The 27,883-nt window shown below is 49.0% G+C and overlaps 1 protein-coding gene across 1 annotated transcript in view; it reads right to left on the bottom strand.

The window, feature by feature from the left end:
• LOC147123847 (apolipoprotein L3-like) overlaps window positions 1-24,799 on the bottom strand; it is a 44,199-nt gene extending 19,400 nt beyond the window's left edge. Inside the window, exon 1 of the mRNA XM_085976394.1 lies at window positions 24,741-24,799. Within this exon, the coding sequence (XP_085832520.1) occupies window positions 24,741-24,796 (56 nt within the window). The 5' untranslated portion in view covers window positions 24,797-24,799. The remainder of the gene's footprint in view (window positions 1-24,740) is intronic.
• Between the last annotated feature and the right edge of the window lie 3,084 nt (window positions 24,800-27,883).

Consider the following 27,883-nt stretch of genomic DNA (forward strand, 5'->3'; position numbering starts at 1 on the left):
GAGAAGAAGCTTCTTGGATGTTGAAGTCAGAGCAACGGGCGTCGACTGCGGGCAACCGCCCAAGGATCCATCGGTTTTCGGAGAATTGCGGGAGAGGCTGTGGAGAGCTGGGCTTGGCTCCCTAGTCAAGGTGTTCCAGCAAATCGTGCTGGTAGCAGGTAGTGTGCTGACCCTTCCGGACTGCGGTGGGCTCGAGCTCGATCGAGCGGCTCTGCAAAGGGGCTGCGCAGCATCGTCGGGAGGAAAAGAGAGAGAGAGAGAGAGAGGGTGGAGCGCACAGGGCGCGGTCGGTGCTCAAGAACCGGGCAGCATAGAGAAAATAAAACGAGGGGAAGGAAAAGTGAGACGCGCCAAAGCCGCGGGTCACTGCCATTACCTTGTAGAACGCTAGGAGCAGCGTGACAGCATGGGGAAGAAGGAAAAGCGCGGGAGGCGCCATTTTATTCCATTGGGGAAGAAGAAAAAGCGCGGGAGGTGCCATTTTATATCACCCAAGATGCCAAAGAGTGGCAGTATCACTGCTTTCGACAATGAGGTAGAAGACTGTACCACATATGTGGAAAGAATTGAAGTGTACTGCAATGCCAATGAGGTGGCCAATGGAAAGAATGCGTCAGTATTATTAAATTTGATGGGCGCGAGAACGTACGGCCTTTTGTGGAATTTAATTACCCCAGCTAAACCAATGGAGAAAAGTTTTGAAGAGATTGTTAATATCTTACAGGAACGCCTAAACCCTACACCGCTTCTGATAGCAGAGAGATTGAAGTTCCATAAAAGAAACCAGCACAAAGATGAGAACAATGCTGACTATCTTACGGAACTACGTAAGTTATCGAAGCACTGCCAGTTCGGAGCAGGACTGGCAGACACCTTACGGGATAAGTTTGTCTGCGGGCTCCAGAGTGAAGGAACCCAGAAACGACTACTTTCGGAAAAGGACCTGACGCTAGAACAGGCTTTCAGCGTGGCAGTATCCTATGAAGCAGCAGCACGGGGAGCTGCGGAAATACAACAGAAACCACAAGAATACAGCACTAATGAAATGGCGTATGGAGCAGAAAAGTGCTATCGCTGCTGTTGAGTCTGTGTGTCCCAGATATGCTTATTCTAAATCACTGGACACAGACAACAAGAATAACTTTAACAGGTCTTTACTATTCGAAGGTCAGGGCTGAACTGCCCAGCAAATTACTACACAGAGCTTATATACCGGTGTGGTCACCACCGGTACTACAGTATACAGCAGCCAAGAGAAAGTAGTACATCTCTTAAGGTAGTTCACTTAAGGTGGAACAGGTTACATACACCACAATTCCTCCCTTTTTAGCTTAACAGTGTATACCCCAATTTTAAACATAACATGATAACATATATATATAACTTTATGCACAACAGTTCAAAGATTCAGTCTCTGAGGAGGCCTCCTGATCCGAGTTGGATAACGCCTTTCAGGGGTCTCTGATTCTTGTTGCTGGGGTGACTCATCTAGTTGATCTCTTATAGATTGGACATCATCATCAGGTACATTCACGTCTGAGGTAGATGCTTCAGGTTCACTAACTTCTTCCACAGTTGTCTCTGCCGTAGCCATGGGTTCGACCCTTGTTCTCGATTCTACAAGTTGGTCAGCATGACGTCGTATTACGTTTTCACCAATATCTACCGTATACATCAGGGGTCCTTGTCTGGCACGAATTGTTCCAGATTGCCATTTCTCATTCTTATAGTCCCGGGCTAACACTGGTTGTCCTATTTCAAAACTCCGAGTGGTCTTGTTATTTATATGCTGGAACTGTTTGTTTTCAACTTCCCTCCGCACATTTGGTTTTAACAAGTCCAACCTGGACCGCAACCTCCTGTTATAGAACATCATGGCAGGGCTTTGATTTGTCACTGCATGAGTGGCGTTTCAATATGCCATTAGGAAATTGTCCACCTTGTGTTGTAGTGGAATCTGATCTTCGCTCATGGCCTTTATCGCTTTTTTGAACGTTTGTACAAATCTCTCGGTCAACCCGTTTGTAGCCGGATGATATGGGGCAGAGGTATAATGTTTCACCCCATTCCTCTTCATGAATTTCTGGAATTCTTCTGACACGAACTGCGGTCCGTTGTCTGAACATATTTGTTCTGGCAATCCATTTCTTGCAAAAATCGTTCTTAGCACTGCGATCGTCTTTTCCGAGGTAGTGGTAGTCATCTTAATCACTTCTGGCCATTTAGAATGTGCGTCTACCGCAATTAAAAACATGGAGTCCATGAATGGACCTGCAAAGTCAATATGTACTCATTGCCATGGGGTTGAAGGCCATTCCCATGGATGCAGCGGTGCAATTGGAGGTGCATTTTGAACTTTTTGGCACCCTGAGCAGCTTTTTGTCAGATCCTCTATCTGTTGGTCGATACCTGGCCACCACACATAAGCCCTAGCAAGGCTTTTCATCTTGACTCCCCCCAGATGACCTTCATGCAGTTCCTTTAGAACTCTCTCCCTTAACTTAGGAGGAATAATCACCCTTGTTCCATACATCAATGTTCCTTGACAGACGGACAGCTGTTCTCGTCTGGCTGAGAATGCCGGTAACAGTGGATCACCATGTGCTGGCCATCCCTTCACTGTCAATTCGCAGACCCGAGACAGCGTCGGGTCGTTCCTGGTTTCTCTCTCAATACTTGCATTGGTGACTGGTAAACATTCGACGATGGTCGAGTGAAATAATTCAACAGGGTCAACTGTCGGTGCCTCTTCCGCTGTAGGTAGTGGCAGGCGCGATAGCCCATCAGCATTACCATGCTGCTTTGTACCTTTGAATTCGATCTGATATTGATGTGCCCCTAGGAAAAGGGACCATCTCTGGAGCCTCTGCGCTGTCATCACCGAAACACCCTTCTTAGGGTTAAAAATGGAAACCAACTGGTGGTCTGTCAGTAGCATAAACTTTTGGCCTTGCAGGTAATGATTAAACTTTTTTACTCCCCACACAAGGCTGAGAGCCTCCCTATCTATCTGAGCATAGTTGCGCTCAGCGGAGGTCAATGATCTGGATGCGAACGTGACTGGTCTCTCCAAGCCATTTGGCAACTTTTGTGAGAGCACTGCCCCAATACCATATGGAGAAGCATCACAAGCCAAACGAATAGGCAGCGTTGGGTTAAAGTGAGCCAACACTTCCTCTGAGGTGATCAATGCCTTGCTTTTGTGAAAGGCCCTCTTACAGTCCTCGCTCCACTTCCAAGGTACTCCCTTCTGCAAAAGAGCGTTCAGCGGGTGCAGCACCGTGGATAAATTTGGCAGAAACTTATGGTAATAGTTAATCAACCCTAGGAACGACCTCAACTGGGATACATTTTCCGGAGCGGGAGCCTTCACAACAGCTTCGATCTTGTCAGGAGACTTATGAAGCCCCTTCTGGTCAATGACATGACCACAGTACGAGATTCGCTTCTGAAAGAACTCACATTTCTGGCGATTAACTCGAAGTCCATATTCTTTCAATCTGGTGAGCACTTGTTCCAAATTTGCAAGATGTTCCTCATCATCATCTCCTGTAATCAGAATGTCGTCCAGGTAACATTGTGTGCCTGGGATTCCCTGTAATACCTGATCCATGGCCCTTTGCCAAATCGCTGGAGCCGATGCCACTCCAAAAACCAGTCTATTATATCGATACAAGCCCTTATGCGTGTTGATCGTGAGATACTGGCGTGACTCTTCATCAACTTCCATCTGTAAGTACGCATGCGCCAGGTCTATCTTGGTGAAGTGTTTCCCGCCAGACAACGAAGCGAAGATATCCTCAATCCGCGGAAGCGGATATTGCACCGTGTGAAGCACCGGATTAACAGTGATCTTGAAATCTCCACAGACGCGAACCTTCCCAGGTTCTCCCGGCTTGTTGCTCGATGAACGCTTCATGACGGGAACAATGGGCGTGGCCCAATCACTCCAGTCCACCTTTGACAGTACTCCAGAACGTTCTAGCCCTTCCAGCTCAGCTTCCACAGCAGGTCTTATCGCATAAGGTACCGGTCTGGCTTTGAAAAATTTCGGGTTTGCATGTTCTTCAACCTTGATGTCTGCCGTAATTCCTCTCAGTGTTCCCAGTCCCTGTTGGAACACCTCTTTAGCATCGTCCAATATTCTGGACAGTCGTTTAGGTTTGACATCTTCTTTTTTACCGGAATCTACTTTTAGTGCTTTTAAGGAATGCCAGTCCATATTTATTCTCCTGATCCACTCCCGTCCCAGTAGTGGTGGACCTCCCTCAGCTAGCACATATAAGTCCATTCCTCGGACTTCTTTGCCCTTGTGGACCACCTTTACCTTTATCTTTCCGATGGGGGTATACTCTTTGCCCCGTGTATGTTTTCAATACAATCTCCGTATCCCTTAGGGGAATGTGTGGAAATAACCTTTTGTAATCTTGCTTATTCATGACCGTCAATGCCGATCCAGTGTCCAATTCCATCTTCACTTGGACTCCTGCTATCTGAAGTGTAACCCAGATAGTTTGGTGGTCTGCTGTGTTACCCACATTATGTATTCTTAGACAACTCAGTTCCTTACTGCTGGAGTCTGAATCCATCTTCTGTTCATCCGAACTGTTCTCTGTCACCTTGTGTACCTTTTTGCACTTTTCCTGTGGTGACTTTTTGTTGCTGGTCTTCTTTCCTGACCGGCATACTTTAGCTATGTGACCTAGCCTGCCACATTTTCTGCATTCCTGATTCTTGAACCAGCACTGGTTCTGATCGTGCGTTGCCCTTCCGCAACGATAACACTTTATTGCACCCAATGCCATTTGATTGGTGCTGAGTTCTGATGACCTTAGCTGCATTTCCGCGGTGCCTCTTGCTGCGGCCTCGTGCGATGCTGCAATGGTGACAGCTTTATCAAGTGTAAGGTCCTTTTCCTCTAGCAGTCGCTTTTGTGTTCCTTCTTTTAATAATCCACACACGAATTTATCTCTCAGAGCATCTGCTAGTCCTGTACCAAACTGACAGTACTTTGATAGCTTGCGCAGTTCAATTAAGAATTCAGCGTTGCTTTCCTCTTTCAGCTGCGTTCTTCTGTAAAATTTAAATCGTTCCGCTATCAGCAGCGGCGTGGGTTTTAAATGTTCTTGCAGGATAGTCACAATATTCGCGAAAGTCTTATCCGCCGGTTTATCTGGTGTTACAAGGTGCCTCAATAACCCGTACGTCTTCGCACCCATTGAGTTTAATAAGGTTAGTGCTTTCTTATCATTTGGTACCTCATTTGCTGTACAATAAACTTCAATGTGTTCTACATTCGTGGCCCAATCTTCGACATCGCTATCAAAAGCAGTGATGTTACCGTGTTTAGGCATCCTTGCAAGTTTCTTTAACTTTTTTTTTTTTTTTCCAAAATGGCGGCTTCCCGCGCTTGTCTTCTTCCCCCGCCTACTAAAATGGTGGCTTCCCGCGCTTGGCGGCTTTTCCCGCGCTTGTCTTCTTCCCCCGCCGACTACAATGGCGGCTTCCCGCGCTTGTCTTCCTCCCCCGCTGGCTACAATGGCGATTGCCGAGCTGTTGCCGTTCTCGCCTCCCAGCGGTTCTCAATTTCCCCGACGCTGCTTTTGCTCCCCCGCGGTTCTCGTGGGCATTAGCGCTTCCCCTGTTGCTGCGCCTCTCAGCCCGCTTGCAGCCCGGTTCTTTACACCAGCTGCGGTCGAGTTCTCCGCAGTTCTCGTGCCTTAACGCTGCCCCAGTCGCTGCGCCTCTCGGCCCCGATTGCAGCCCGGCCCTTTTCACCGGCCGCGGTCGAGTTCTCCGCCCTTTTTCCTCCGGTTACCCTCCCCTTCTTCACCGCCAACGCGGCCGACTTTCTGCCCGTGTAGTTGATCGGCTTACCCACCACCGTGGTAGAAGGGATGATCACTGCCTGTCGCTGATGGAGGGCTTCATGGTCAGTAATTTCAACCCGGGTTCTCGATGCCTCCCGTGCGATATGGTGCTCAGCAGGATGATGAGGGCGGATGCCTCTTCTCGACGCCCGTTCTGAGGACGAAGCTGCCTTGGATGCAAAACTGCCGCAGGGTAAGATCGGACTCGTCGCCACTGTTGAGTCTGTGTGTCCCAGATATGCTTATTCTAAATCACTGGACACAGACAACAAGAATAACTTTAACAGGTCTTTACTATTCGAAGGTCAGGGCTGAACTGCCCAGCAAATTACTACACAGAGCTTATATACCGGTGTGGTCACCACCGGTACTACAGTATACAGCAGCCAAGAGAAAGTAGTACATCTCTTAAGGTAGTTCACTTAAGGTGGAACAGGTTACATACACCACAGCTGCGGCAGAACAACCCATGAGCAGAAGGACTGCTGGTTTAAGGACAAAGTATGCCGGCAATGCGGGAAAATGGGACATATAGTGTAGTGTATGTACTTTGCAGAAGGAACTATATTATGCAGCCCCTGTATACTGCAGTACCAGTAGTGACCACCCCTGTATATAAGCCTATGCAGTAACTTTGCATAGTAGTTCCAGTTTTGTCTCCACTCAGTAAACACCTGTTGTAACCAGCTCCTGCAGTCCGTGTCTCAATTACACACGGACATAATACTGCCGACGAGCAGATCCGAACTTACCTACAGTTCTGCACCACCTCACGGGGATCCATCCCTGAAGCGAAGTTGTTAGAGGGCGAGGCCAGAAGGAAGAAAGAAAAAAAAAACAAACAGAAGAAACGGGCGTCGACCGTGGGTAACCGCCTCTGATTCATCGGAGTTGAAGATTTGCAGGAGAGGCTGTCGAGAGCGGGGCTTGGTTATCCTGTCTATGGTGTTCCAGCTAATCGGGCTGGTGGCAGGTAGTACACTGATCCTTCCTGGGCTGCGGCGGGCTAGAGCTCGATCGGGTGGCTTTTCAATGGGGCCGAGCAGCGTTGTCGGGAAGAGGAGAGAGAGAGAGAGGGTGGAGCACACAGGGCGTGGCCGGTGCTACGAAGCCGGGCAGCGTACAGACCCGAGAAGAGGGAGGAAAGTGTCCCGTAGGGTTTGCTCTGACGACGGGAAAATAAAAGAAATTAGAAGCGCAGGAAGCCGCGAGGAGCTGCAGTTTGCCACAGGGACCACGGAGAGTGGCGTTAGCAGTAGCGCGGGGGGAAGTGCACGAAGACCATAGGGCGTCGCCATCAAGGCATAAAAACGCCAGCAACAGCGCTAGCAGCAGCGGAGAAGACTGAAAGCGCGGGAGGCACCATCTTAATCCAGCGGGGAAGAAGGCAAAGCGCGGGAGACGCCATCTTGTTCAATCGGGGAAGAAGGCAAAGCGCGGGAGGCGCCATCTTAGATTTCCAAGATGCCGAAGACTGGCAATATCACTGCCTTCGATAATGCAATAAAAGACTGGACCATGTATGTGGAAAGAGTCAAAGTATATTGCAAGGCAAACGAAGTAGCTGATGAGAAAAAGGCATCGGTACCACTAAATTAATGGGCGCAAGAACGTACAGCCTATTGCGGAACCTGATCACTCCAGCCAAACCGATGGCAAAGAGTTTTAACGAAATGGTTGATATCCTACAGGAACACCTAAATCCTACACCGCTGCTGATAGCAGAAAGATTTAAATTCCACAAGAGAAATCAGCATAAAGATGAGAGCAATGCTGATTACCTTACGGAATTACGCAAGCTATCAAAGCACTGCCAGTTCGGAGCAGGACTGGCAGATACCCTACGGGATAAATTTGTCTGTGGACTCCTGAGTGAAGGAACCCAGAAGAGGTTACTCTCAGAGAAAGAGCTGACGCTAGATAAGGCTTTCAGCGTGGCAGTATCGTACGAAGCAGCAGCAAGGGGAGCTGCGGAAATACAGCAAAAGCCACAGGAATACGGCACCCATGACATGACACGGGGATTTGAAAAATGTTATCGCTGTGGCAGAACAACCCATGACCAGAAGAACTGCTGGTCCAAGGACAAAATATGCAGGCAATGCGGAAAGATGGGACACATTGCACGAGTTTGCAGGTCTGGGAAGAAGACTAACGACAACAAAAAGGCTACTAAGGAACAATACAGGAAAGTACAAAAGATGACGGACAGTAGTTCCGAAGACCAGAAGAGCGATAGTGAATCCGGGAACAAGAGACTAAGCTGTCTCAAACTTCACAATGTAATTGCAAAAGAGGATCCTGAACCATTTGGGTCACCCTCACGGTAGCAGGGTCCCAAGTCAAAATGGAATTGGATACAGGATCAGCCCTGACCGTCATGAATCGACGAGACTACGAGCGGCTATTCTCACACATACCCTTGAAAGAGACATCCATTGTCTTGAAGACGTATACAGGGCAGAAAGTATACCCCAGAGGGAAAATAAGGGTGCCTGTCGAATACAACGGCAAGGAAATACAGAAATTGTATCTGTACATACTGCAAGATGGTGGACCACCGTTATTGGGACGTGAATGTATCAGAAGGATAAGTTTAGACTGGCACGCCATTCAGGCACTGACTGTGGCTGGTAAAAAGGATGACGACGTCACACCTGGACGATTGTCAAAAATCTTAGCTAACGCTAAAGAGGTATTTCAACAAGAACTGGGAACTCTTAAAGGCGTAACCGCCTCGATAAAAATAGAAGAGAATGCAATTCCCAAGTTTTTCAAAGCAAGACCAGTACCGTATGCAATTCGCCCAGCCGTCGAGGCAGAGCTGGAGAATCTGGAGAATGCAGGCGTGTTATTTAAGGTAGACTGGAGCGAGTGGGCGACACCCATCGTTCCTGTCATGAAAAAACATTAAAAAATAAGTCTGAGGAGCCAAGGAAGGTTCGCATCTGTGGGAACTTCAAGGTGACGGAGAACCCAGTCCTTCACACAGTACAGTATCCCCTCCCGAGGATAGAAGATATTTTTGCCTCACTATCTGGAGGGAAGCGTTTTACAAAAATTGACCTAGCACAAGCATATTTGCAGATGGAGGTTGAAGAATCCTCTAGGAAGTATCTCACGATAAACACTCACAAAGGTCTTTACCAGTATAATCGACTGGTATTCGGAGTAGCATCAGCTCCGGCAATATGGCAAAGAGCGATGGAACAAGTCCTGCAAGGGATTCCGGGGACTCAGTGTTACTTGGACGACATCCTAGTGACAGGTGAAAATGACAGTGAACACCTTGCTAACCTAGAGCAGGTGCTCACTAGACTAAGAGAACATGGGCTACGAGCCAATCGCCCCAAGTGCGAGTTTTTTCAGAAACAGATATCGTATTGTGGCCACGTGATTGATGAAGAGGGGTTACATAAGTCCCCTGACAAAATTGAAGCAGTAGTTAAGGCTCCAGCGCCTGAAAATGTGTCGCAACTGAGGTCATTCCTCGGATTGGTGAATTACTACCATAAGTTTTTGCCGAATTTGTCCACAATTCTGCACCCACTGAACGCCCTACTACAAACTGGAGTAGCATGGAAATGGAGCGATGAATGTAAGCATGCCTTTCAGAAGAGTAAAGACCTAATCACTTCAAGAGAAGTATTGGCTCACGATAAACCATCACTACTGATAAGACTAGCGTGTGATGCGTCTCCCTACGGCATTGGAGCGGTACTGTCATATAAATTCCTTGATGGTTCAGAGAGGCCGATAACTTTTGCGTCACACTCGTTAACTTCAGCCGAGCGTAACTACGCCCAGATTGACAGAGAGGCCCTCAGCCTGGTGTGGGGGGTGAAGAAGTTCAATCACTACCTGCACGGTCAGAAATTTACTCTACTAACTGATCATCAACCTCTTGTCTCCATTTTCAGCCCTCAGAAGGGCGTCCCGATAATGACAGCACAACGGCTACAGAGGTGGTCCCTTTTCCTAGGGGCACACCAATATGACATCGAGTACAAAGGAACTAAACAGCATGTAAATGCTGATGGATTGTTGCGCCTATCGTTGCCGACGGTGGAAGAAGCACCTGCAGTGGATCCTGTGGAGATATTCCACTCGACCATAGTCGAATGTCTACATGTGACGAATGCAAACATAGAAAAGGAAACACGAAATGACCCGACACTCTCCAGGGTCTATGATTTAACGGTGAAGGGATGGCCAGCACATGGCGAACCACTGTTGCCAGCATTCTCGCTGAGAAGAGAACAGCTGTCAGTGTGCAGAGGAACCTTGATGTGTGGATCCAGAGTAGTAATTCCACCCTAATTGAAGGATAGAGTGCTCAATGAGCTTCATGAGGGTCATCTGGGAGGGGTAAAAATGAAGAACTTAGCCAGAGTGTTTGTGTGGTGGCCGGGAATCGATAGAGAAATCGAAGAGATGACCAAGAGCTGTACAGGATGCCAGAAGCTCCAAAACTCCCCACCACAAGCCCCTCTACATCCATGGGAGTGGCCCTCATCTCCATGGCAAAGGGTACACATTGATTTTGCTGGTCCGTTTATGGACTCGATGTTTTTAATTGCGGTGGATGCACATTCAAAGTGGCCAGAGGTAATAAAAATGTCCTCAACCACCACAGAAAAAACTATCACAGTCTTACGAACCATATTCGCCAGAAATGGGCTGCCTGAACAGATTTGCTCCGACAATGGACCATAGTTTGTGTCTGAAGAGTTCCGGAGGTTCTTAAAGAACAATGATGTTACGCATTACACATCCGCCCCATATCATCCAGCCACCAATGGATTGGCTGAGAGGTTCGTTCAAACATTCAAGAAGGCTATCAAGGCAATGTGTAATGAAGACATACTCCTACAACACAAGGTGGATAACTTCTTGTTTGCCTACCGGAATGCGACACATGCGGTTACCAACCAAACTCCAGCCATGATGTTCTTCAATCAAAGACTATGATGCCGCTTGGATTTGGTTAAGCCAAACATCAGAAGAGATGTGGAGAACAGACAGTTTCAGAATATGAATGAAAGGCCGACTAGGAGTTTTAAGATAGGTCAACCAGTTTTGGCCTGGGACTACCGCACAGAGAAATGGCAGCCAGGAACGATCTGCACACGGCAAGGACCTCTAATGTATACCGTGGACGTTGGAGAGAGCATTGTAAGACGCCATGCTGACCAGATTCTAGAGTCACTGGAAAACTTCAAATCCACACCACGATCCGATACACCTGGTGATGAAACCGAAGTACCAATTGCATCTACCTCAGAATCGGTGATATTAGAAGCAGACAAACCAAACAACAACGTTGATCCCGAATCAACTTTGCCAGAAGAACCTGATACCCCAAAGAGGCGTTATCCAGACAGAATCAGGAAGCCTCTTCAAAGACTGAACTTATAATTGCTTAACTTCAGCTAATGTATATCGCAACTGTAATTGTAAATATGTTATTTGATTATTAATGGAATGTTATGTACTGTTTAGCTAAAAGGGGAGGAATTGTAGTGTATGTACTTTGCAGAAGGAACTATATCCTGCAGCCCCTGTATACTGCAGTACCAGTAGTGACCACCCCTGTATATAAGCCAGTGTAGTAACTTTGCATAGTAGTTCCAGTTTTGTCTCCACTCAGTAAACACCTGTTGTAACCAACTCCTGCAGTCCGTGTCTCAATTACACACGGACATAATATATAGCAAGAGTCTGCAGGTCGGGAAAGAAAACCAACACTACAAGAACTACTAAGGAAAAGTACAAGAAAGTAAAAAAAATGACAGACAGTAGTTCGGAAGATCAGGAGAGTGATAATGACTCCGGGAGCAGGAGACTAAGTTGTCTAAAGTTACACAACGTGATCGCAAATGAGGATCACCAAACCATTTGGTTCACCCTCATGATAGCAGGGTCCCAAGTAAAGATGGAATTGGATGCAGGATCAGCCCTAACTGTCATGAATCGACGAGACTATGAGCGGCTATTCTCACACATACCCTTAAAGGACACGTCCATTGTATTGAAGACATACACGGGGCAAAAAGTCTACCCCAGAGGAAAAATAAGGGTGCCAGTTAAATACAACGGCAAGGAAACACAGAAACTGTATCTATATATACTACAAGATGGAGGACCACCATTATTGGGACGTGAATGGATCCGAAAAATACAATTGGATTGGCATTCCATTCAGGCGCTAACTGTGACTGACAAAAAGGATGACGACGTCACACCTGGACGACTGTCAAAAATTCTAACTGACATGAAAGAGGTGTTCCAACAAGGACTTGGGACTCTAAAAGGAGTAAAGACAACGATAAAAATCGAAGATAACGCAAACCCAAAAATTTTTAAGGCCAGACCGGTACCGGAAGCGATCTGCCCAGTCGTTGAAGCAGAACTGGAGAGTCTGGAGCATTCGGGTGTGCTGTCCAAGGTGGACTGGAGCGAGTGGGCCACACCCATCGTTCCTGTAATGAAGAAATCATTGAGCAGCACGCCTGGGGAGCCGAAGAAGGTTCGCATCTGTGGGGACTTCAAGGTAACTGTGAACCCAGTCCTGCACACAGTACAATATCCACTGCCACGGATAGAAGATATTTTCGCCTCACTACCTGGAGGGAAACACTTTACGAAGATTGATCTGGCCCAAGCGTATCTACAAATGGAGGTGGAAGAAACATCTAGGAAATACCTCACGATAAACACTCACAAAGGTCTTTACCAGTACAACCGACTGGTATTCGGGGTAGCATCAGCCCCGGCTATTTGGCAGAGGGCGATGGAACAAGTCCTGCAAGGGATCCCGGGGACCCAGTGTTATTTGGACGACATCCTGGTTACGGGCGAAAATGACAGTGAACACCTTGCCAACCTGGAGCAGGTGCTCACTAGATTGCAGGAATATGGGCTACGAGCCAACCGCCTCAAATGCGAGTTCTTCAGGAGACAAATCTCGTATTGTGGCCACATGATTGATGAGGAAGGGTTGCATAAGTCGCCAGGCAAGATTGAGGCTGTAGTCAAGGCTCCAGCACCGGAAAATGTGTCGCAACTGAGGTCGTTTCTTGGGTTGGTGAACTACTACCATAAGTTCTTGCCGAATTTATCTACAATTCTGCACCCACTGAACGTGCTGCTGCAAACTGGAGTAACATGGAAATGGAGTGATGAGTGTAAGTGTGCCTTTCAGAAATGTAAATGCCCAATCACTTCAAAAGAAGTATTGGCCCACTACAACCCAACACTACCGATTCGGTTGGCATGTGATGCGTCTTCCTACGGCATTGGAGCGGTGCTGTCACACAAATTCCTTGACGGTTCAGAGAGGCCAATAGCCTTTGCGTCGCGCTCGTTAACCTCAGCCGAGCGTAACTACGCCCAGATTGACAGGGAGGCCCTCAGCCTGGTGTGGGGGGTGAAGAAGTTCAATCACTATCTGCACGGGCAGAAATTCACCCTACTGACTGATCATCAGCCCCTGGTCTCCATTTTTAACCCAAAGAAGGGCGTTCCGGTGATGACGGCGCAACGGCTGCAAAGATGGTCACTTTTTCTAGGGGCACATCAGTACGACATAGAGTACAAGGGTACGAAACAGCATGGAAACGCTGATGGGCTGTCACGCCTACTGTTGCCTACGGTAGAGGAAGCACCTGCAGTGGACCCTGTTGAGATATTCCATGCGACCATAGTCGAATGTCTGCCTGTTACAAACTCGAGTATAGAGAAGGAAACCCGAAATGACCCGACACTCTCTCGGGTCTATGATTTGACGGTGAATGGATGGCCAGCACATGGCGACTCACTGTTGCCAACATTCTCGCCAAGGAGTGTACAGCTGTCAGTGCGCCGGGGGACCTTGATGTGTGGATCCCGAGTGGTAATTCCACCCAAGTTGAGAGACTATGTGTTCAATGAGCTTCATGAGGGTCATCTGGGAGGGGTAAAAATGAAAAGCCTAGCCAGGGCTTAGGTGTGCTGGCTGGGGATCGATAAACAAATCGAGGACCTGACCAAGAGCTGCTCAGGATGCCAGAAAGACCAAAATGCACCACCACAGGCCCCTCTACACCCATGGGAGTGGCCCTCATCTCCATGGCAATGGGTACACATTGATTTTGCTGGTCCATTTATGGAGTCAATGTTTCTAATCGCCGTGGGTGCCCATTCGAAATGGCCAGAGGTCATCAAAATGTCCTCCACCACCACGGAGAAAACTATTGCAATCCTATGGACCATCTTCGCCAGGAATGGCTTGCCAGAACAGATTTGCTCCGACAATGGGCCACAATTTGTGTCTGAGGATTTCCGGAGGTTTCTGAGGAATAATGGGGTGAAACATTACACATCTGCCCCATATCACCCAGCCACAAATGGATTGGCTGAGAGGTTTGTTCAGACCTTTAAAAAGGCAATAAAGGCGATGTATAACAACGACATACCACTACAACACAAGGTAGATAATTTCTTGTTTGCTTACCGGAATGCAACACATGCAGTCACCAACCAAGCTCCAGCCATAATGTTCTTCAACCGAAGGCTAAGATGTCGCCTGGATTTGCTCAAACCAAACATAAGATGAGATGTTGAGGATAAGCAATTCCAGCACATCAATGAGAAGCTAACCTGGAGCTTCAAGATAGGGCAACCAGTCTTGGCCCGCGACTACCGAACAGAAAAATGGCAGCCAGGAACGATATGCACACAGCAGGGACCACTAATGTACACAGTGGACGTTGGAGAGAGCATCGTGAGATGCCATGCTGACCAGATTCTAGAGTCACAGGAACAAGCCAAACCCATACCACGAGCATGTGCACCTGGTGATGAACCCGAAGCACAGATTGCGTCTACCTCAGAAGCAGTGGTATTGGAAGCTGACGAACCAACCAATGACAATGAGCCAGAATCGACTCCACCACAAGAACAGGATACTCGAGAAAGGCGCTATCCAGTCAGGATCAGGAAGCCTCCTCAAAGACTGAACTTATAAATAATTATTTCAGTTGATGTATATAGTACAGAGAAAATTGTAATTGTAATTAGTTATTATTTAGTTGTTAAATGAATGTTATGTACTGTTTATCTAAAAGGGGAGGAATTGTTGTGTATGTACCTTTAAGAGAAGAACTGATTTTATACTGCAGTACCGGCAGTGACCACACCTGTATAAAAAGCCCTTGCAGGCTTCTGTACTTCAGTCTTGAGTTACCCTCTGTTCAGTAAATACCTGTTTTATTGTTCTCCTGCCGTCCGCGTATTATTGATACTCGGACACTACAGGTGTGTTTGGGGATATTTTACTCTGAGCAGGGAGGGTGTGTTTGGGGATATTTTACTCTGAGTAGGGAGGGTGTGTTTGGGATATTTTACTCTGAGTAGCGAGGGTGTTGTAGTGTCCGAGTATCAATAATACACGGACTGCAGGAGAACAATAAAACAGGTATTTACTGAACAGAGGGTAAACGTCAGACTGAAGTACAGAAGCCTGCTAGGGCTTTTTATACAGGTGTGGTCACTGCCGGTACTGCAGTATAAAATCAGTTCTTCTCTTAAAGGTACATACACAACAATTCTTCCGCTTTTAGATAAACAGTACATAACATTCATTTAACAACTAAATAATAACTAATTACAATTACAATTTTCTCGGTACTATATATATCAACTGCAATAATTATTTATACGTTCAGTCTTTGAGGAGGCTTCCTGATCCTGACTGGATAGCGCCTTTCTCGAGTATCCTGTTCTTGTGGTGGAGTCGATTCTGGCTCATTGTCATTGGTTGGTTCGTCAGCTTCCAATACCACTGCTTCTGAGGTAGACGCAATCTGTACTTTGGGTTCATTACCAGGTGCACATGCTCATGGTATATGTTTGGCTTGTTCCTGTGACTCTAGAATCTGGTCAGCATGGCATCTCACCATGCTCTCTCCAACGTCCACTGTGTACATTAGTGGTCCCTGCTGTGTGCATATCGTTCCTGGCTGCCATTTTTCTGTTCGGTAGTCGCGGGCCAAGACTGGTTGCCCTATCTTGAAGCTCCGGGTTGGCTTCTCATTGATGTGCTGGAATTGCTTACCCTCAACATCTCGTCTTATGTTTGGTTTGAGCAAATCCAGGCGACATCTTAGCCTTCGGTTGAAGAACATTATGGCTGGAGCTTGGTTGGTGACTGCATGTGTCGCATTCCGGTAAGCAAACAAGAAATTATCTACCTTGTGTTGTAGTGATATGTCGTCGTTATACATCGCTTTTATTGCCTTTTTAAAGGTCTGAACAAACCTCTCAGCCAATCCATTTGTGGCTGTATGATATGGGCCGGATTTGTAATGTTTCACCCCATTATTCCTCAGAAACCTCCGGAATGCCTCGGACACAAACTGTGGCCCATTGTCGGTGCAAATCTGTTCTGGCAAGCCATTCCTGGCGAAGATGGTCCGTAGGACTGCAATAGTTTTCTCCGTGGTGGTGGAGGACATTTTGATGACCTCTGGCCATTTCGAATGTGCATCCACGGCGATTAGAAACATTGAGTCCATAAATGGACCAGCAAAATGAATGTGTACCCTGTGATGAAATATATGTCTTCATCAGCCCCTGTGTTTTACCTGCATTGTATTGTGTGTAACGCCCCCTTTTCCCCTACTGTGTGTATTGGCTCCGCCCCTGTCTTTTGTCATATAAAGGTCTCAAGAGCTGTATGAGTCATTCTGCCAGACGAATCCGATGTGGAATGACGTGCAATGTTCTTAGCGATTAAAAGCCTTCAGTTGAATCCTTTAACTTCTTGTCCTTGAGTTATTGATGACACATCAGTTTTAATCACTAAAACACCAAGATGGATCGACTCCTGAAACCAGAGCGCTTGGATCTGGACCCCCATGCCACAGACGCAGCCACACAGTTCGGAGACTGGTTCCAATGCTTCGAATTTTTCATCGAAACCTCAGCCACCGCCATAGCAGCCGCGACCGCCACCGGAGACGTGAAACTGGGAATCCTGCGAAACTGGGTGAGTCATTGGGTCTCCCCTCTCATCCGAGATGCCACCAGCTACGAGGATGCCTGCACCATTCTGAAGGCCCAGTACGTGTGGCCAATAAACGAGGTGTACGCCAGGCATCTTCTGACTACTCGCACGCAGCGGCATGGTGAGTCACTAGAGGACTTCATGCTAAGCCTAAAAGTACTGGGCAGAGACTGTAACTGTAAGGCCGTGTCTGCCACCGTGTACACGGAGGAGCTGATCCGAGTCTCCTTTATTGCGGGCCTCAGTTCAAATTACATTCGGCAGAAACTGTTTGAAAAGGAGGGACTGGACTTAAAACAGGCTATGGGCATAGCGCGATCGCTGGATATGGCCCAGAGGAACTCTGAATCCTGTTCCTCAGGCCACGCGGCCCACTCTGCCTCGTGCGTGCCGTGGGGGCCGCCATCTTGGAAGCCATCTTCACCTCCCAGGTCTCAGGCCAGCCCAGCACCGTCGGAGCCCCAGCCTCCACCCAGGAGCCCCACTACTGCCGCGATGCATCGGGGCCCGAAATGCTACTTCTGCGGCCAGGACAAACACTCCAGGCATCTGTGCCCAGCGAAGGGCACCACCTGTTTTAAATGCGGGAAGAAAGGACATTTCAGTAAAGTCTGCAGAGGGAACCCCGCCTCCAACTCCGCCACCGCCGCATGCGCGCCGTGGGGTGGCCATCTTGGATGCCATCTTGTCCACCCTCATGGAGTCCACCATCTTGTCCTGACTACACGGACCCCCAGGACCCACTGGTGGCCTCAATCACAGTGGATCAATCCAGGCCGCATCCGTTGTCTAGATCGATGATGGACATAGAGGTAAATGGGAACAAGGTTAAGTGCTTGATTGACTGCGGGAGCACCGAAAGCTTTATTCATCCTAGCCTGGTAAAACGACTTTCACTAACGATAGTCCCTACACAGGGCAAAATCTCCATGGCTGATAAGACTCATACCTCAAAAATTACAGGTTTCTGCGCGGTTATGTTGTCGGTAAAAGGCACTGATTGCAGAGATTTTAAACTGTTGATAATGCCAGATCTCTGTGTAAGCGTGATCTTGGGTCTGGACTTCCAGTGCCACCACCAAAGTATCACGCTTACCTACGGTGGGTCCCAGCCACCCCTCACAGTGTGCGGTCTGGCTACCCTGAAGGTCAAGCCGCCCTCTCTGTTCACCAACCTCGCACCCAACTGTCGACCCATAGCGACCAAGAGTAGGCGGTACAGCTGGGAGGACAGACGGTTCATTGCGTCTGAAGTAGAAAGACTCAAGCGGGAGGGTATCATCGAATGCAGTACCAGCCCGTGGCGCGCCCAGGTAGTAGTAGTTAAGGGTAGCGAAAAGAAGCGGATGGTGATAGATTATAGCCAGACGGTTAATCTATACACCCAGCTAGACGCCTACCCTCTGCCCCGCATAGCGGATATGGTTAACCAAATTGCGCAATACCGGGTGTTTTCCACCATCGACCTAAAATCGGCATACCACCAGCTCCCCATTAGGCCGGAGGACCGTCCATACACCGCCTTCGAGGCGAACGGGCGCCTCTACCACTTCCTCAGAGTCCCCTTTGGGGTAACGAATGGGGTCTCGGTCTTCCAGCGGGAGATGGGCCGCATGGTCGATGAGAACCAGTTAACAGCCACCTATCCATACCTAGACAATGTCACCATCTGCGGCCACGACCAGCAAGACCACGACTCGAACCTCGCGAGATTTCTGAAAACCGCCCTCAGACTCAATCTCACCTACAATGAGGATAAGTGTGTCTTTAGCACCACGCGCCTCTGTATCCTGGGCTGCGTGGTGGAAAACGGGGAAATCGGTCCGGACCCCGACCGATTGCGCCCCCTACGGGAGCTACCCCTACCAAACACTCCCAAGGCCCTGAAAAGGTGCCTGGGGTTTTTCTCCTATTACGCCCAATGGGTCCCCAATTATTCCGACAAGGCCCATCCCCTCCTGAAATCAACGCCCTTCCCGCTCACGGCCGAGGCCCACGCCGCCTTCAACAGCATTAAACACGACATCGAGAAGGCCGCGCTGCGGGCAGTGGACGAAAACATCCCTTTCCAGGTCGAAAGCGATGCGTCCGACTTCGCTTTAGCAGCCACCCTCAACCAGGATGGGCGGCCCGTAGCCTTTTTCTCAAGAACCCTCCAAGGGCCCGAGATCAGGCACTCCTCGGTAGAGAAGGAGGCCCAGGCCATAGTGGAGGCAGTGCGGCACCGGAGGCACTACTTAGCCGGCAAACGCTTCACCCTGCTTACCGACCAGCGGTCGGTAGCCTTCATGTTTAACAACAAACAGAGGGGGAAGATCAAGAACGACAAAATTCTCAGGTGGCGGATCGAACTCTCCACGTTTGAGTACGACATAATATATAGGCTGGGGGCCCTCAACGAATCCCCCGACGCCCTATCACGAGGGATGTGTGCCAGCATCCAGGGGGACAGGCTACAGGGCCTCCACAATGGCCTCTGCCACCCGGGGGTCACCCGGCTATTTCACTTTATAAAATCCCGTAACCTGCCCTATTCCATCGAGGAGGTCCAGTCTATGACCAGGGACTGCCGCACCTGTGCGGAATGCAAGCCCCATTTTTACAGGCCCGACCGAGCCCACCTGATCAAAGCTACACGGCCATTCGAGCGCCTGAGCTTAGATTTCAAGGGACCACTCCCCTCCACCGACTGCAATGTGTACTTTCTCAACATTGTGGACGAGTACTCCCGCTTCCCATTCGCCTACCCCTGCCCAGACATGACCAGTGCCACGGTCATCAAGTGCCTCGGCAGCCTGTTTTGCACGTTCGGCATGCCGAACTACATCCACACTGACAAGGGGGCGTCGTTCATGAGCGACGAACTGCGCCAATACCTGCTGTCGAAGGGGATAGCCACGAGTCGGACCACTAGTTATAACCCCCGGGGTAATGGGCAAGTGGAGAGGGAGAACGTGACGGTGTGGAAGGCGGTCACCTTAGCACTAAGGTCTAAAGGCCTCCCTACCTCCCGCTGGCAAGAGGTCCTCCCAGACGTACTCCACTCGATAAGGTCGCTACTGTGTACTGTTACTAACGCCACTCCTCACGAGAAGATGTTTGTTTTTCCCCGCAAATCAACCTCAGGAGTGTCCCTACCTTCGTGGCTCTCCACCCCAGGGACAGTCCTATTACGGAAGCATGTGAGGGGCCACAAAACGGATCCCCTCGTGGAGGCAGTACACCTACTCCACGCAAACCCACAGTACGCGTACGTCAAGCACGCCGACGGGCGTGAGGACACCGTGTCCATAAAGGACCTCGTCTCGGCAGGAAGCGACGACGACCCATCCTCACCACCCCCAGAAGAACCTCCACCATCCCCAGAGGTATCCTCACCACCCCCAGAAGTACCTGCAACACCCCCAGCACATGGGTATGCCCAGGAGGGCACCACGGACTCCCGGTCGGAACCCGAGGTACTGTTGCGACGTTCAGGAAGGACTATCACACCCCCGGACAGACTAAATCTGTAGAAGGGGTGAATGTGATGAAATATATGTCTTCATCAGCCCCTGTGTTTTACCTGCATTGTATTGTGTGTACCGCCCCCTTTTCCCCTATTGTGTGTATTGGCTCCGCCCCTGTCTTTTGTCATATAAAGGTCTCAAGAGCTGTATGAGTCATTCTGCCAGACGAATCCAATGTGGAATGACGTGCAATGTTCTTAGCGATTAAAAGCCTTCAGTTGAATCCTTTAACTTCTTGTCCTTGAGTTATTGATGGCACATCATACCCGTTGCCATGGAGATGAGGGCCACTCCCATGGGTGTAGAGGGGCCTGTGGTGGTGCATTTTGGACTTTCTGGCATCCTGAGCAGCTCTTGGTCAGGTCCTCGATTTGTTTGTCGATTCCCGGCCACCACACATAAGCCCTGGCTAGGCTTTTCATTTTTACCCCTCCCAGGTGACCCTCATGAAGCTCATTGAGCACTCTGTCTCTCAACTTGGGTGGAATTACCACTCGGGATCCACACATCAAGGTCCCCCGGCACACTGACTGCTGTTCTCTCCTTGGCGAGAATGCTGGCAACAGTGAGTCGCCATGTGCTGTCCATCCCTTCACCGTCAAATCATAGACCCGAGAGAGTGTCGAGTCATTTCGGGTTTCCTTCTCTATACTCGAGTTTGTAACAGGCAGACATTCGACTATGGTCGCATGGAATATCTCAACAGGGTCCACTGCAGGTGCTTCCTCTACTGTAGGCAACGGTAGGCGCGACAGCCCATCAGCGTTTCCATGCTGTTTCGTACCCTTGTACTCTATGTCGTACTGATGTGCCCCTAGAAAAAGTGACCATCTTTGCAGCCGTTGCGCCGTCATCACTGGGACGCCCTTCTTTGGGTTAAAAATGGAGACCAGGGGCTGATGATCAGTCAGTAGGGTGAATTTCTGCCCGTGCAGATAGTGATTGAACTTCTTCACCCCCCACACCAGGCTGAGGGCCTCCCTGTCAATCTGGGCATAGTTACGCTCGGCTGAGGTTAACGAGCGCGACGCAAAGGCTATTGGTCTCTCTGAACCGTCAAGGAATTTGTGTGACAGCACTGCTCCAATGCCGTAGGGAGACGCATCACATGCCAACCGAATCGGTAGTGTTGGGTTGGAGTGGGCCAATACTTCTTTTGAAGTGATTAGGCGTTTACATTTCTGAAAGGCACACTTACACTCATCACTCCATTTCCATGTTACTCCAGTTTGCAGCAGGGCATTCAGTGGGTGCAGAATTGTAGATAAATTCGGCAAGAACTTATGGTAGTAGTTCACCAACCCGAGAAACGACCTCAGTTGCGACACATTTTCCGGTGCTGGAGCCTTGACTACAGCCTCAATCTTGTCTGGCGAGTTATGCAACCCTTCCTCATCAATCATGTGGCCACAATACGAGATTTGTCTCCTGAAGAACTCGCATTTGGGGCGGTTGGCTTGTAGCCCATATTCCTGCAATCTAGTGAGCACCTGCTCCAGGTTGGCAAGGTGTTCACTGTCATTTTCGCACGTAACCAGGATGTCGTCCAAATAACACTGGGTCCCCGGGATCCCTTGCAGGACTTGTTCCATCGCCCTCTGCCAAATAGCCGGGGCTGATGCTAACCCGAATACCAGTCGATTGTACTGGTAAAGGCCTTTGTGAGTGTTTATTGTGAGGTATTTCCTAGATGCTTCTTCCACCTCCATTTGTAGATACGCTTGGGCCAGATCAATTTTCGTAAAGCGTTTCCCTCCTGATAGTGAGGCGAAAATATCTTATACCCGTGGAAGTGGATATTGTACTGTGTGCAGGACTGGGTTCACAGTTACCTTGAAGTCCCCACAGATGCGAACCTTCTTCGGCTCCCCAGGCGTGCTGCTCAATGATTTCTTCATTACAGGAACGATGGGTGTGGCCCACTCGCTCCAGTCCACCTTGGACAGCACACCCGAGCGCACCAGGCTCTCCAGCTCTGCTTCAACGGCTGGGCGGATCGCGTACGGTACCGGTCTGGCCTTAAAAAATTTTGGGTTTGCGTTATCTTCGATTTTTATCGTTGCCTTTACTCCTTTTAGAGTCCCAAGTCCTTGTTGGAACACCTCTTTCGTGTCATTTAGAATTTTTGACAATCGTCCAGGTGTGACGTCATCATCCTTTTTGTCAGTCACAGTTAGCGCCTGAATGGAATGCCAATCCAATTGTATTTTTCGGATCCATTCATGTCCCAATAATGGTGGTCCTCCATCTTGTAGTATATATAGATGCAGTTTCTGTGTTTCCTTGCCATTGTATTTAACTGGCACCCTTATTTTTCCTCTGGGGTAGACTTTTTGCCCCGTATATGTCTTCAATACAATGGACGTGTCCTTTAAGGGTATGTGTGAGAATAGCCGCTCATAGTCTCGTCGATTCATGACAGTTAGGGCTGGTCCTGTATCCAATTCCATCTTTACTTGGGACCCTGCTATCATGAGGGTGACCCAAATGGTTCGGTGATCCTCCTTTGCGATCACGTTGTATAACTTTAGACAACTTAGTCTCCTGCTCCCGGAGTCATTATCACTCTCCTGATCTTCCGAACTACTGTCTGTCATTTTTTTTACTTTCTTGTACTTTTCCTTAGTAGTTCTTGTCGTGTTGGTTTTCTTTCCCGACCTGCAGACTCTTGCTATATGTCCCATTTTCCCGCATTGCCTGCATACTTTGTCCTTAAACCAGCAGTCCTTCTGATCATGGGTTGTTCTGCCGCAGCGATAGCACTTTTCTGCTCCATACGCCATTTTGTTAGCGCTATATTCTTGTGGTTTCTGTTGTATTTCCGCAGCTCCCCGTGCTGTTGCTTCGTAGGATACTGCCACGCTGAAAGCCTGTTCTAGCATCAGGTCCTTTTCCGAAATTAGTCGTTTCTGGGTTCCTTCACTCTGGAGCCCGCAGACAAACTTGTCCCGTAAGGTGTCTGCCAGTCCTGCTCCGAACTGGCAGTGTTTCGATAACTTGCGTAGTTCCGTAAGATAGTCAGCATTGTTCTCGTCTTTGTGTTGGTTTCTTTTATGTAACTCGAATCTTTCTGCTATCAGCAGCAGTGTAGGGTTTAGGTGTTCCTGTAAGATATTAACAAACTCTTCAAAACTTTTCTCCATTGGTTTAGCTGGGGTAATTAAATTCTGGCATAGGCCGTACGTTCTCGCGCCCATCAAATTTAATAATACCGACGCCTTCTTTCCATCAGCCACCTCATTTGCCTCGCAGTACACTTCAATTCTTTCCACATACGTGGTCCAGTCTTCTACCTCGTTGTCGAAAGCAGTGATACTGCCACTCTTCGGCATCTTGGGTGATTTAAAATGGTGCCTCCCGCGCTTTTTCTTCTTCCCCAATGGAATAAAATGGCGCCTCCCGCGCTTTTCCTTCTTCCCCAATGGAACAAAATGGCGCCTCCCGCGCTTTTCCTTCTTCCCCTTGCTGCCACGCTGCTCCTAGCATTCTACAGGGCAATGGCGGCGACCCGCGGCTTCGGTGTATCTCACTTTTAACCCCTCGTTTTATTTTCTCTACGCTGCCCGGTTCTTGAGCACCGACCGCGCCCTGTGCGCTCCACCCTCTCTCTCTCTCTCTCTTTCCTCCCGACGACGCTGCGCGGCCCCTTTGCAGAGCCGCTCGATCGAGCTCGAGCCCGCTGCAGTCCGGAAGGGTCAGCGCACTACCTGCTACCAGCACGATTTGCTGGAACACCTTGACTGGGGAGCCAAGCCCAGCTCTCCATAGCCTCTCCTGCAATTCTCCGAAAAGCGGTGGATCCTTGGGCGGTTGCCCGCGGTCGACGCCCGTTTCTCTGACTTCGACCTCCAAGAAGCTTCTTCTCAGGGAAAGATCCCCGTGAGGTGATACAGTACTGCAGGTGAGTTTGAACCTGCCCGTCGCCAGTGTAGTGTCCGAGTATCAATAATACACGGACTGCAGGAGAACAATAAATCAGGTATTTACTGAACAGAGGGTAAACGTCAGACTGAAGTACAGAAGCCTGCTAGGGCTTTTTATACAGGTGTGGTCACTGCCGGTACTGCAGTATAAAATCAGTTCTTCTCTTAAAGGTACATACACAACAGGTGTGTTTGGGGATATTTTACTCTGAGTAGGGAGGGTGTGTTTGGGATTTTTTACCCTGAGTAGGGAGGGTGTGTTTGGGGATATTTTACCCTGAGTAGGGAGGGTGTGTTTAGGGGAATTTCACCCCAAGAAGTGTAGACCTGTCATTGGAGCAGTGTTAACATTTTCATATTTTCCTAGAAAGGTGAAAATCTGTGTTGTTACCTGGTTTCTGAAACTCTTCGTTGATGAAACCTGTCTCTGTTAGATAATACGGACATAACGGATCTGAAATGCAGAAATGTTAACAAGTATGAAATGCCTGTTGGTGCTGATGGAGACAGCATATTTGTCCTGCTTGATATGAAACAGAACTAACTTAAGTCACAGAAACTGCATTCATAGAATCATACAGCTCAGGTGGAGGCCATTCTTCCAGGGGGGGTAATTTTAACCCCTAAATACAGGTGGGTAAAGTCAGGTGAACTGTAAAAAATGTTAAAATCTCAAACCCGACCCCAGCCCACCTCCAACCCACCCAGCTCTGGGTTTAACTGAGGTGGGACAAGGGGCGGGCAGCCAACACGCTGCCAGGATGTGGACTGACCACTGAAATAGTATAATGAGGCTGGGAGCTTCATTTTTATCCCATCTTACAGGTTTAACCCTGGTCGGCCGGGTAACCCGGCAGCTCAAAGGAGGCAAGGACTGCTTCGGGGAAAAACTAAGAGCCTTTACAGCACTGCTTGTGGGCCAGGAGGAGGAGGTGTGCTTCCTCGCAGCCCATCGAGCTTACCTGCTTCCCCCCCCATCGGAACCCCACCCTATCCTCTCTCATTCCCCCCCCCGCCAGTGTCAGGGATCGGACCCCTCACTCCCCAAACCATGCTCCCACTAGCAGGAGCAGGCTCCCTACCTTATCCTGCAGCCTCCTGGCCAGCGGTCCCCTTCCGATTGGGAGCCAAGCCGATCAATCAGGCTGACTTTCTGGCGGGGAAACTGTCAAAAAATTCCACAGCGACCGAAAGCGCCCCCCCCGCTCGGAAAACCCGCCCCTATCAATATCAGGGCCACCAGCCCTGTGCTGGCCCTTTGAACGAGCTGTCCAATGGCAGCTAACCTTCAAAGAATCCCCAGGTGTCTCTCTTCATGCATTCCCTTCAACATGATACCATTTAATTTATATTGCTTCTCCTAATCTTTCCTTCTAAAATGCATCACTTCACGCTTCTCTGCATTAAGTTGGCGACAAGCGTTCAATCCTCCGAGCGGAGGACACAAAGCTTGGTAATGTGAACAGTGAGGAGGAATGTCATACTATTCAGGGGGACATAAACAGGCTGGTGAAATGGGCAGGCACATGGCCGATTCAATTTAATGCAGAGAAGTGCGAAGTGATACATTTTAGAATAAAAAGTAAGGGGAGGCAATATAAACTAAATGGTACAATTTTAAAGGGGGTGCAGGAACAGGGACCCTGGGGGTGGACGTACTCAAATCTTTGAAGGTGACAGGACAAGTTGAGAAGGCTGTTAAAAAAGCAAAAAGGGATCGATGGCTTTATTAATAGAGGGAAAGAGCACAAATGCAAGGAAGTTATGTGAAACCTTTATAAAATACTGGTTCGGCCCCAGCGGGAGTATTGTGTCCAATTCTGGGCACCGCACTTTAGGAAGGATGCAGCCTTGGAGAGGGTGCAGAGGAGATTTACTAGAATGGTACCGGGGATGTGGGACTTCAGTAATGTGGAGAGACTGGAGAAGTTGGAGTTGTTCTCCTTGGAGCAGAGCAGGTTAAGAGGAGATTTGATAGAGGCGCTCAAAATCACGAGGGGTTTTGATCGAGTAAATAAGGAGAAACTGTTTCCAGTGGCAGGAGGGTCGGTAACCAGAGGACACAGAGTTAAGCTGATTGGCCAAAGAACCAGAGGGGGAGATGAGGAGAATTTTTTTTACGCAGCGATTTGTTGTGATCTGGAATGTGCTGCCTGAAAGGGCGGTGGAAGCAGATTCAATCGTAACTTTCAACAGGGAATTGGATAAATACTTGAAAAGGAGATATTTGCAGGGCTATGGGGACAGAGCAGGGCAGTGGGACTAATTGGAGAGATCTTTCAAAGCACCGGCACAGGTATGATGGGCTGAATGGCCTCCTCCTGTGCTGTATCATTTTAAGAAATTTCACCTGCCATGTGTCTGCCCATTTCATCAGTCTGTCTATGTCCTCCGGAAGTTTGCTACAATACTCCTCACTGTTTACAAGCTTCGTGTCATCTGCAAACGTTGAAATTATTTCACCATACCCAAGTCCAGGTCATTAATATATATCAAAAAGAGCAGTGACCCTAATACCGGCGCCTGAGGAACACCACTGTATACTTCCCTCCAGCCGGTCCGCCAGCCGGTCCTCCAGCCGGTCCGCCAGCCGGTCAGTCTGGAGTAAAAATGTAAACGGTGTCCCGCAGTTAAAGACTACAGGACGTTCGGGAACCCGTACGTCTGGGTTCCCCTTCCATAATTCCTCCCTTCCCCCCACCCCCCAGCTCCGAACGCACGGCCCGGTAAATATCAGAGCCTTTGTTTCTATTCCACCTGGGCCCGATCTCTCACTCACTGAAATGAGTCCTCTTCCCCCTGGGGCAAATAAAAACACAAAGGTAAATAGACCAACGTGGACACAAGAGGGTGAACAGAATTCTCTCTTTATTCATTCTCGGGATGTGGGCATCGGTGTCAAGGCCAGCATTTATTGCCCATCTCTAGTTGCCCTCGAGAAGGTGGCTCATGACTCTCTGAGAGAAGAAATTCCTCCTTATCTCCGTCTTAAAGGGCGACCCCTTTATTCTGAGACTGTGCCCCCCAGTTCTAGATTCCCCCATGAGGGGAAACATCCTCTCAGCATCTACCCTGTCGAGCCCCCTCAGTATCTTATGTTTCGATAAGATCACCTCTCATTCTTCTAAACTCCAGTGAGTATACACCTTCCCAATTACTTGCTGCACCTGCATGCTAACATTTTGTGTTTCATGTATGAGGACCCCCAAATCCCTCTGTACCGCCGCATTCTGTAGTCTTTCTCCATTAAATAATATTTTTCTTTTCTATTCTTCCTACCAAAGTGGATAACTTCACATTTACCCACATTCTACTCCATCTACCAAACTCCTGCTCACTCACTTAACCTCTCGATATCCCTTTGCAGACTCTCTGGGGCAATTTTCCCAGCCCTGGGGAGGTGGGGTTGGAGGTGGGACTGTCGTGAAAATGGCAGAAACTGGGAGCGGGTACCCATCCCGCCCCCAACCTGCCTCCGTGCCATCTTTCCAGGAGGCGGGTACCTGACTCGAGCCGGGTCCTTTCTCCTCGAGG

The sequence above is a fragment of the Somniosus microcephalus genome, chromosome 2 (genome assembly GCF_052327205.1).
Source record: "Somniosus microcephalus isolate GS21.2 chromosome 2, FLI_Smic_1.0, whole genome shotgun sequence".
In the NCBI taxonomy this organism is placed as follows: Eukaryota; Metazoa; Chordata; class Chondrichthyes; order Squaliformes; family Somniosidae; genus Somniosus; species Somniosus microcephalus.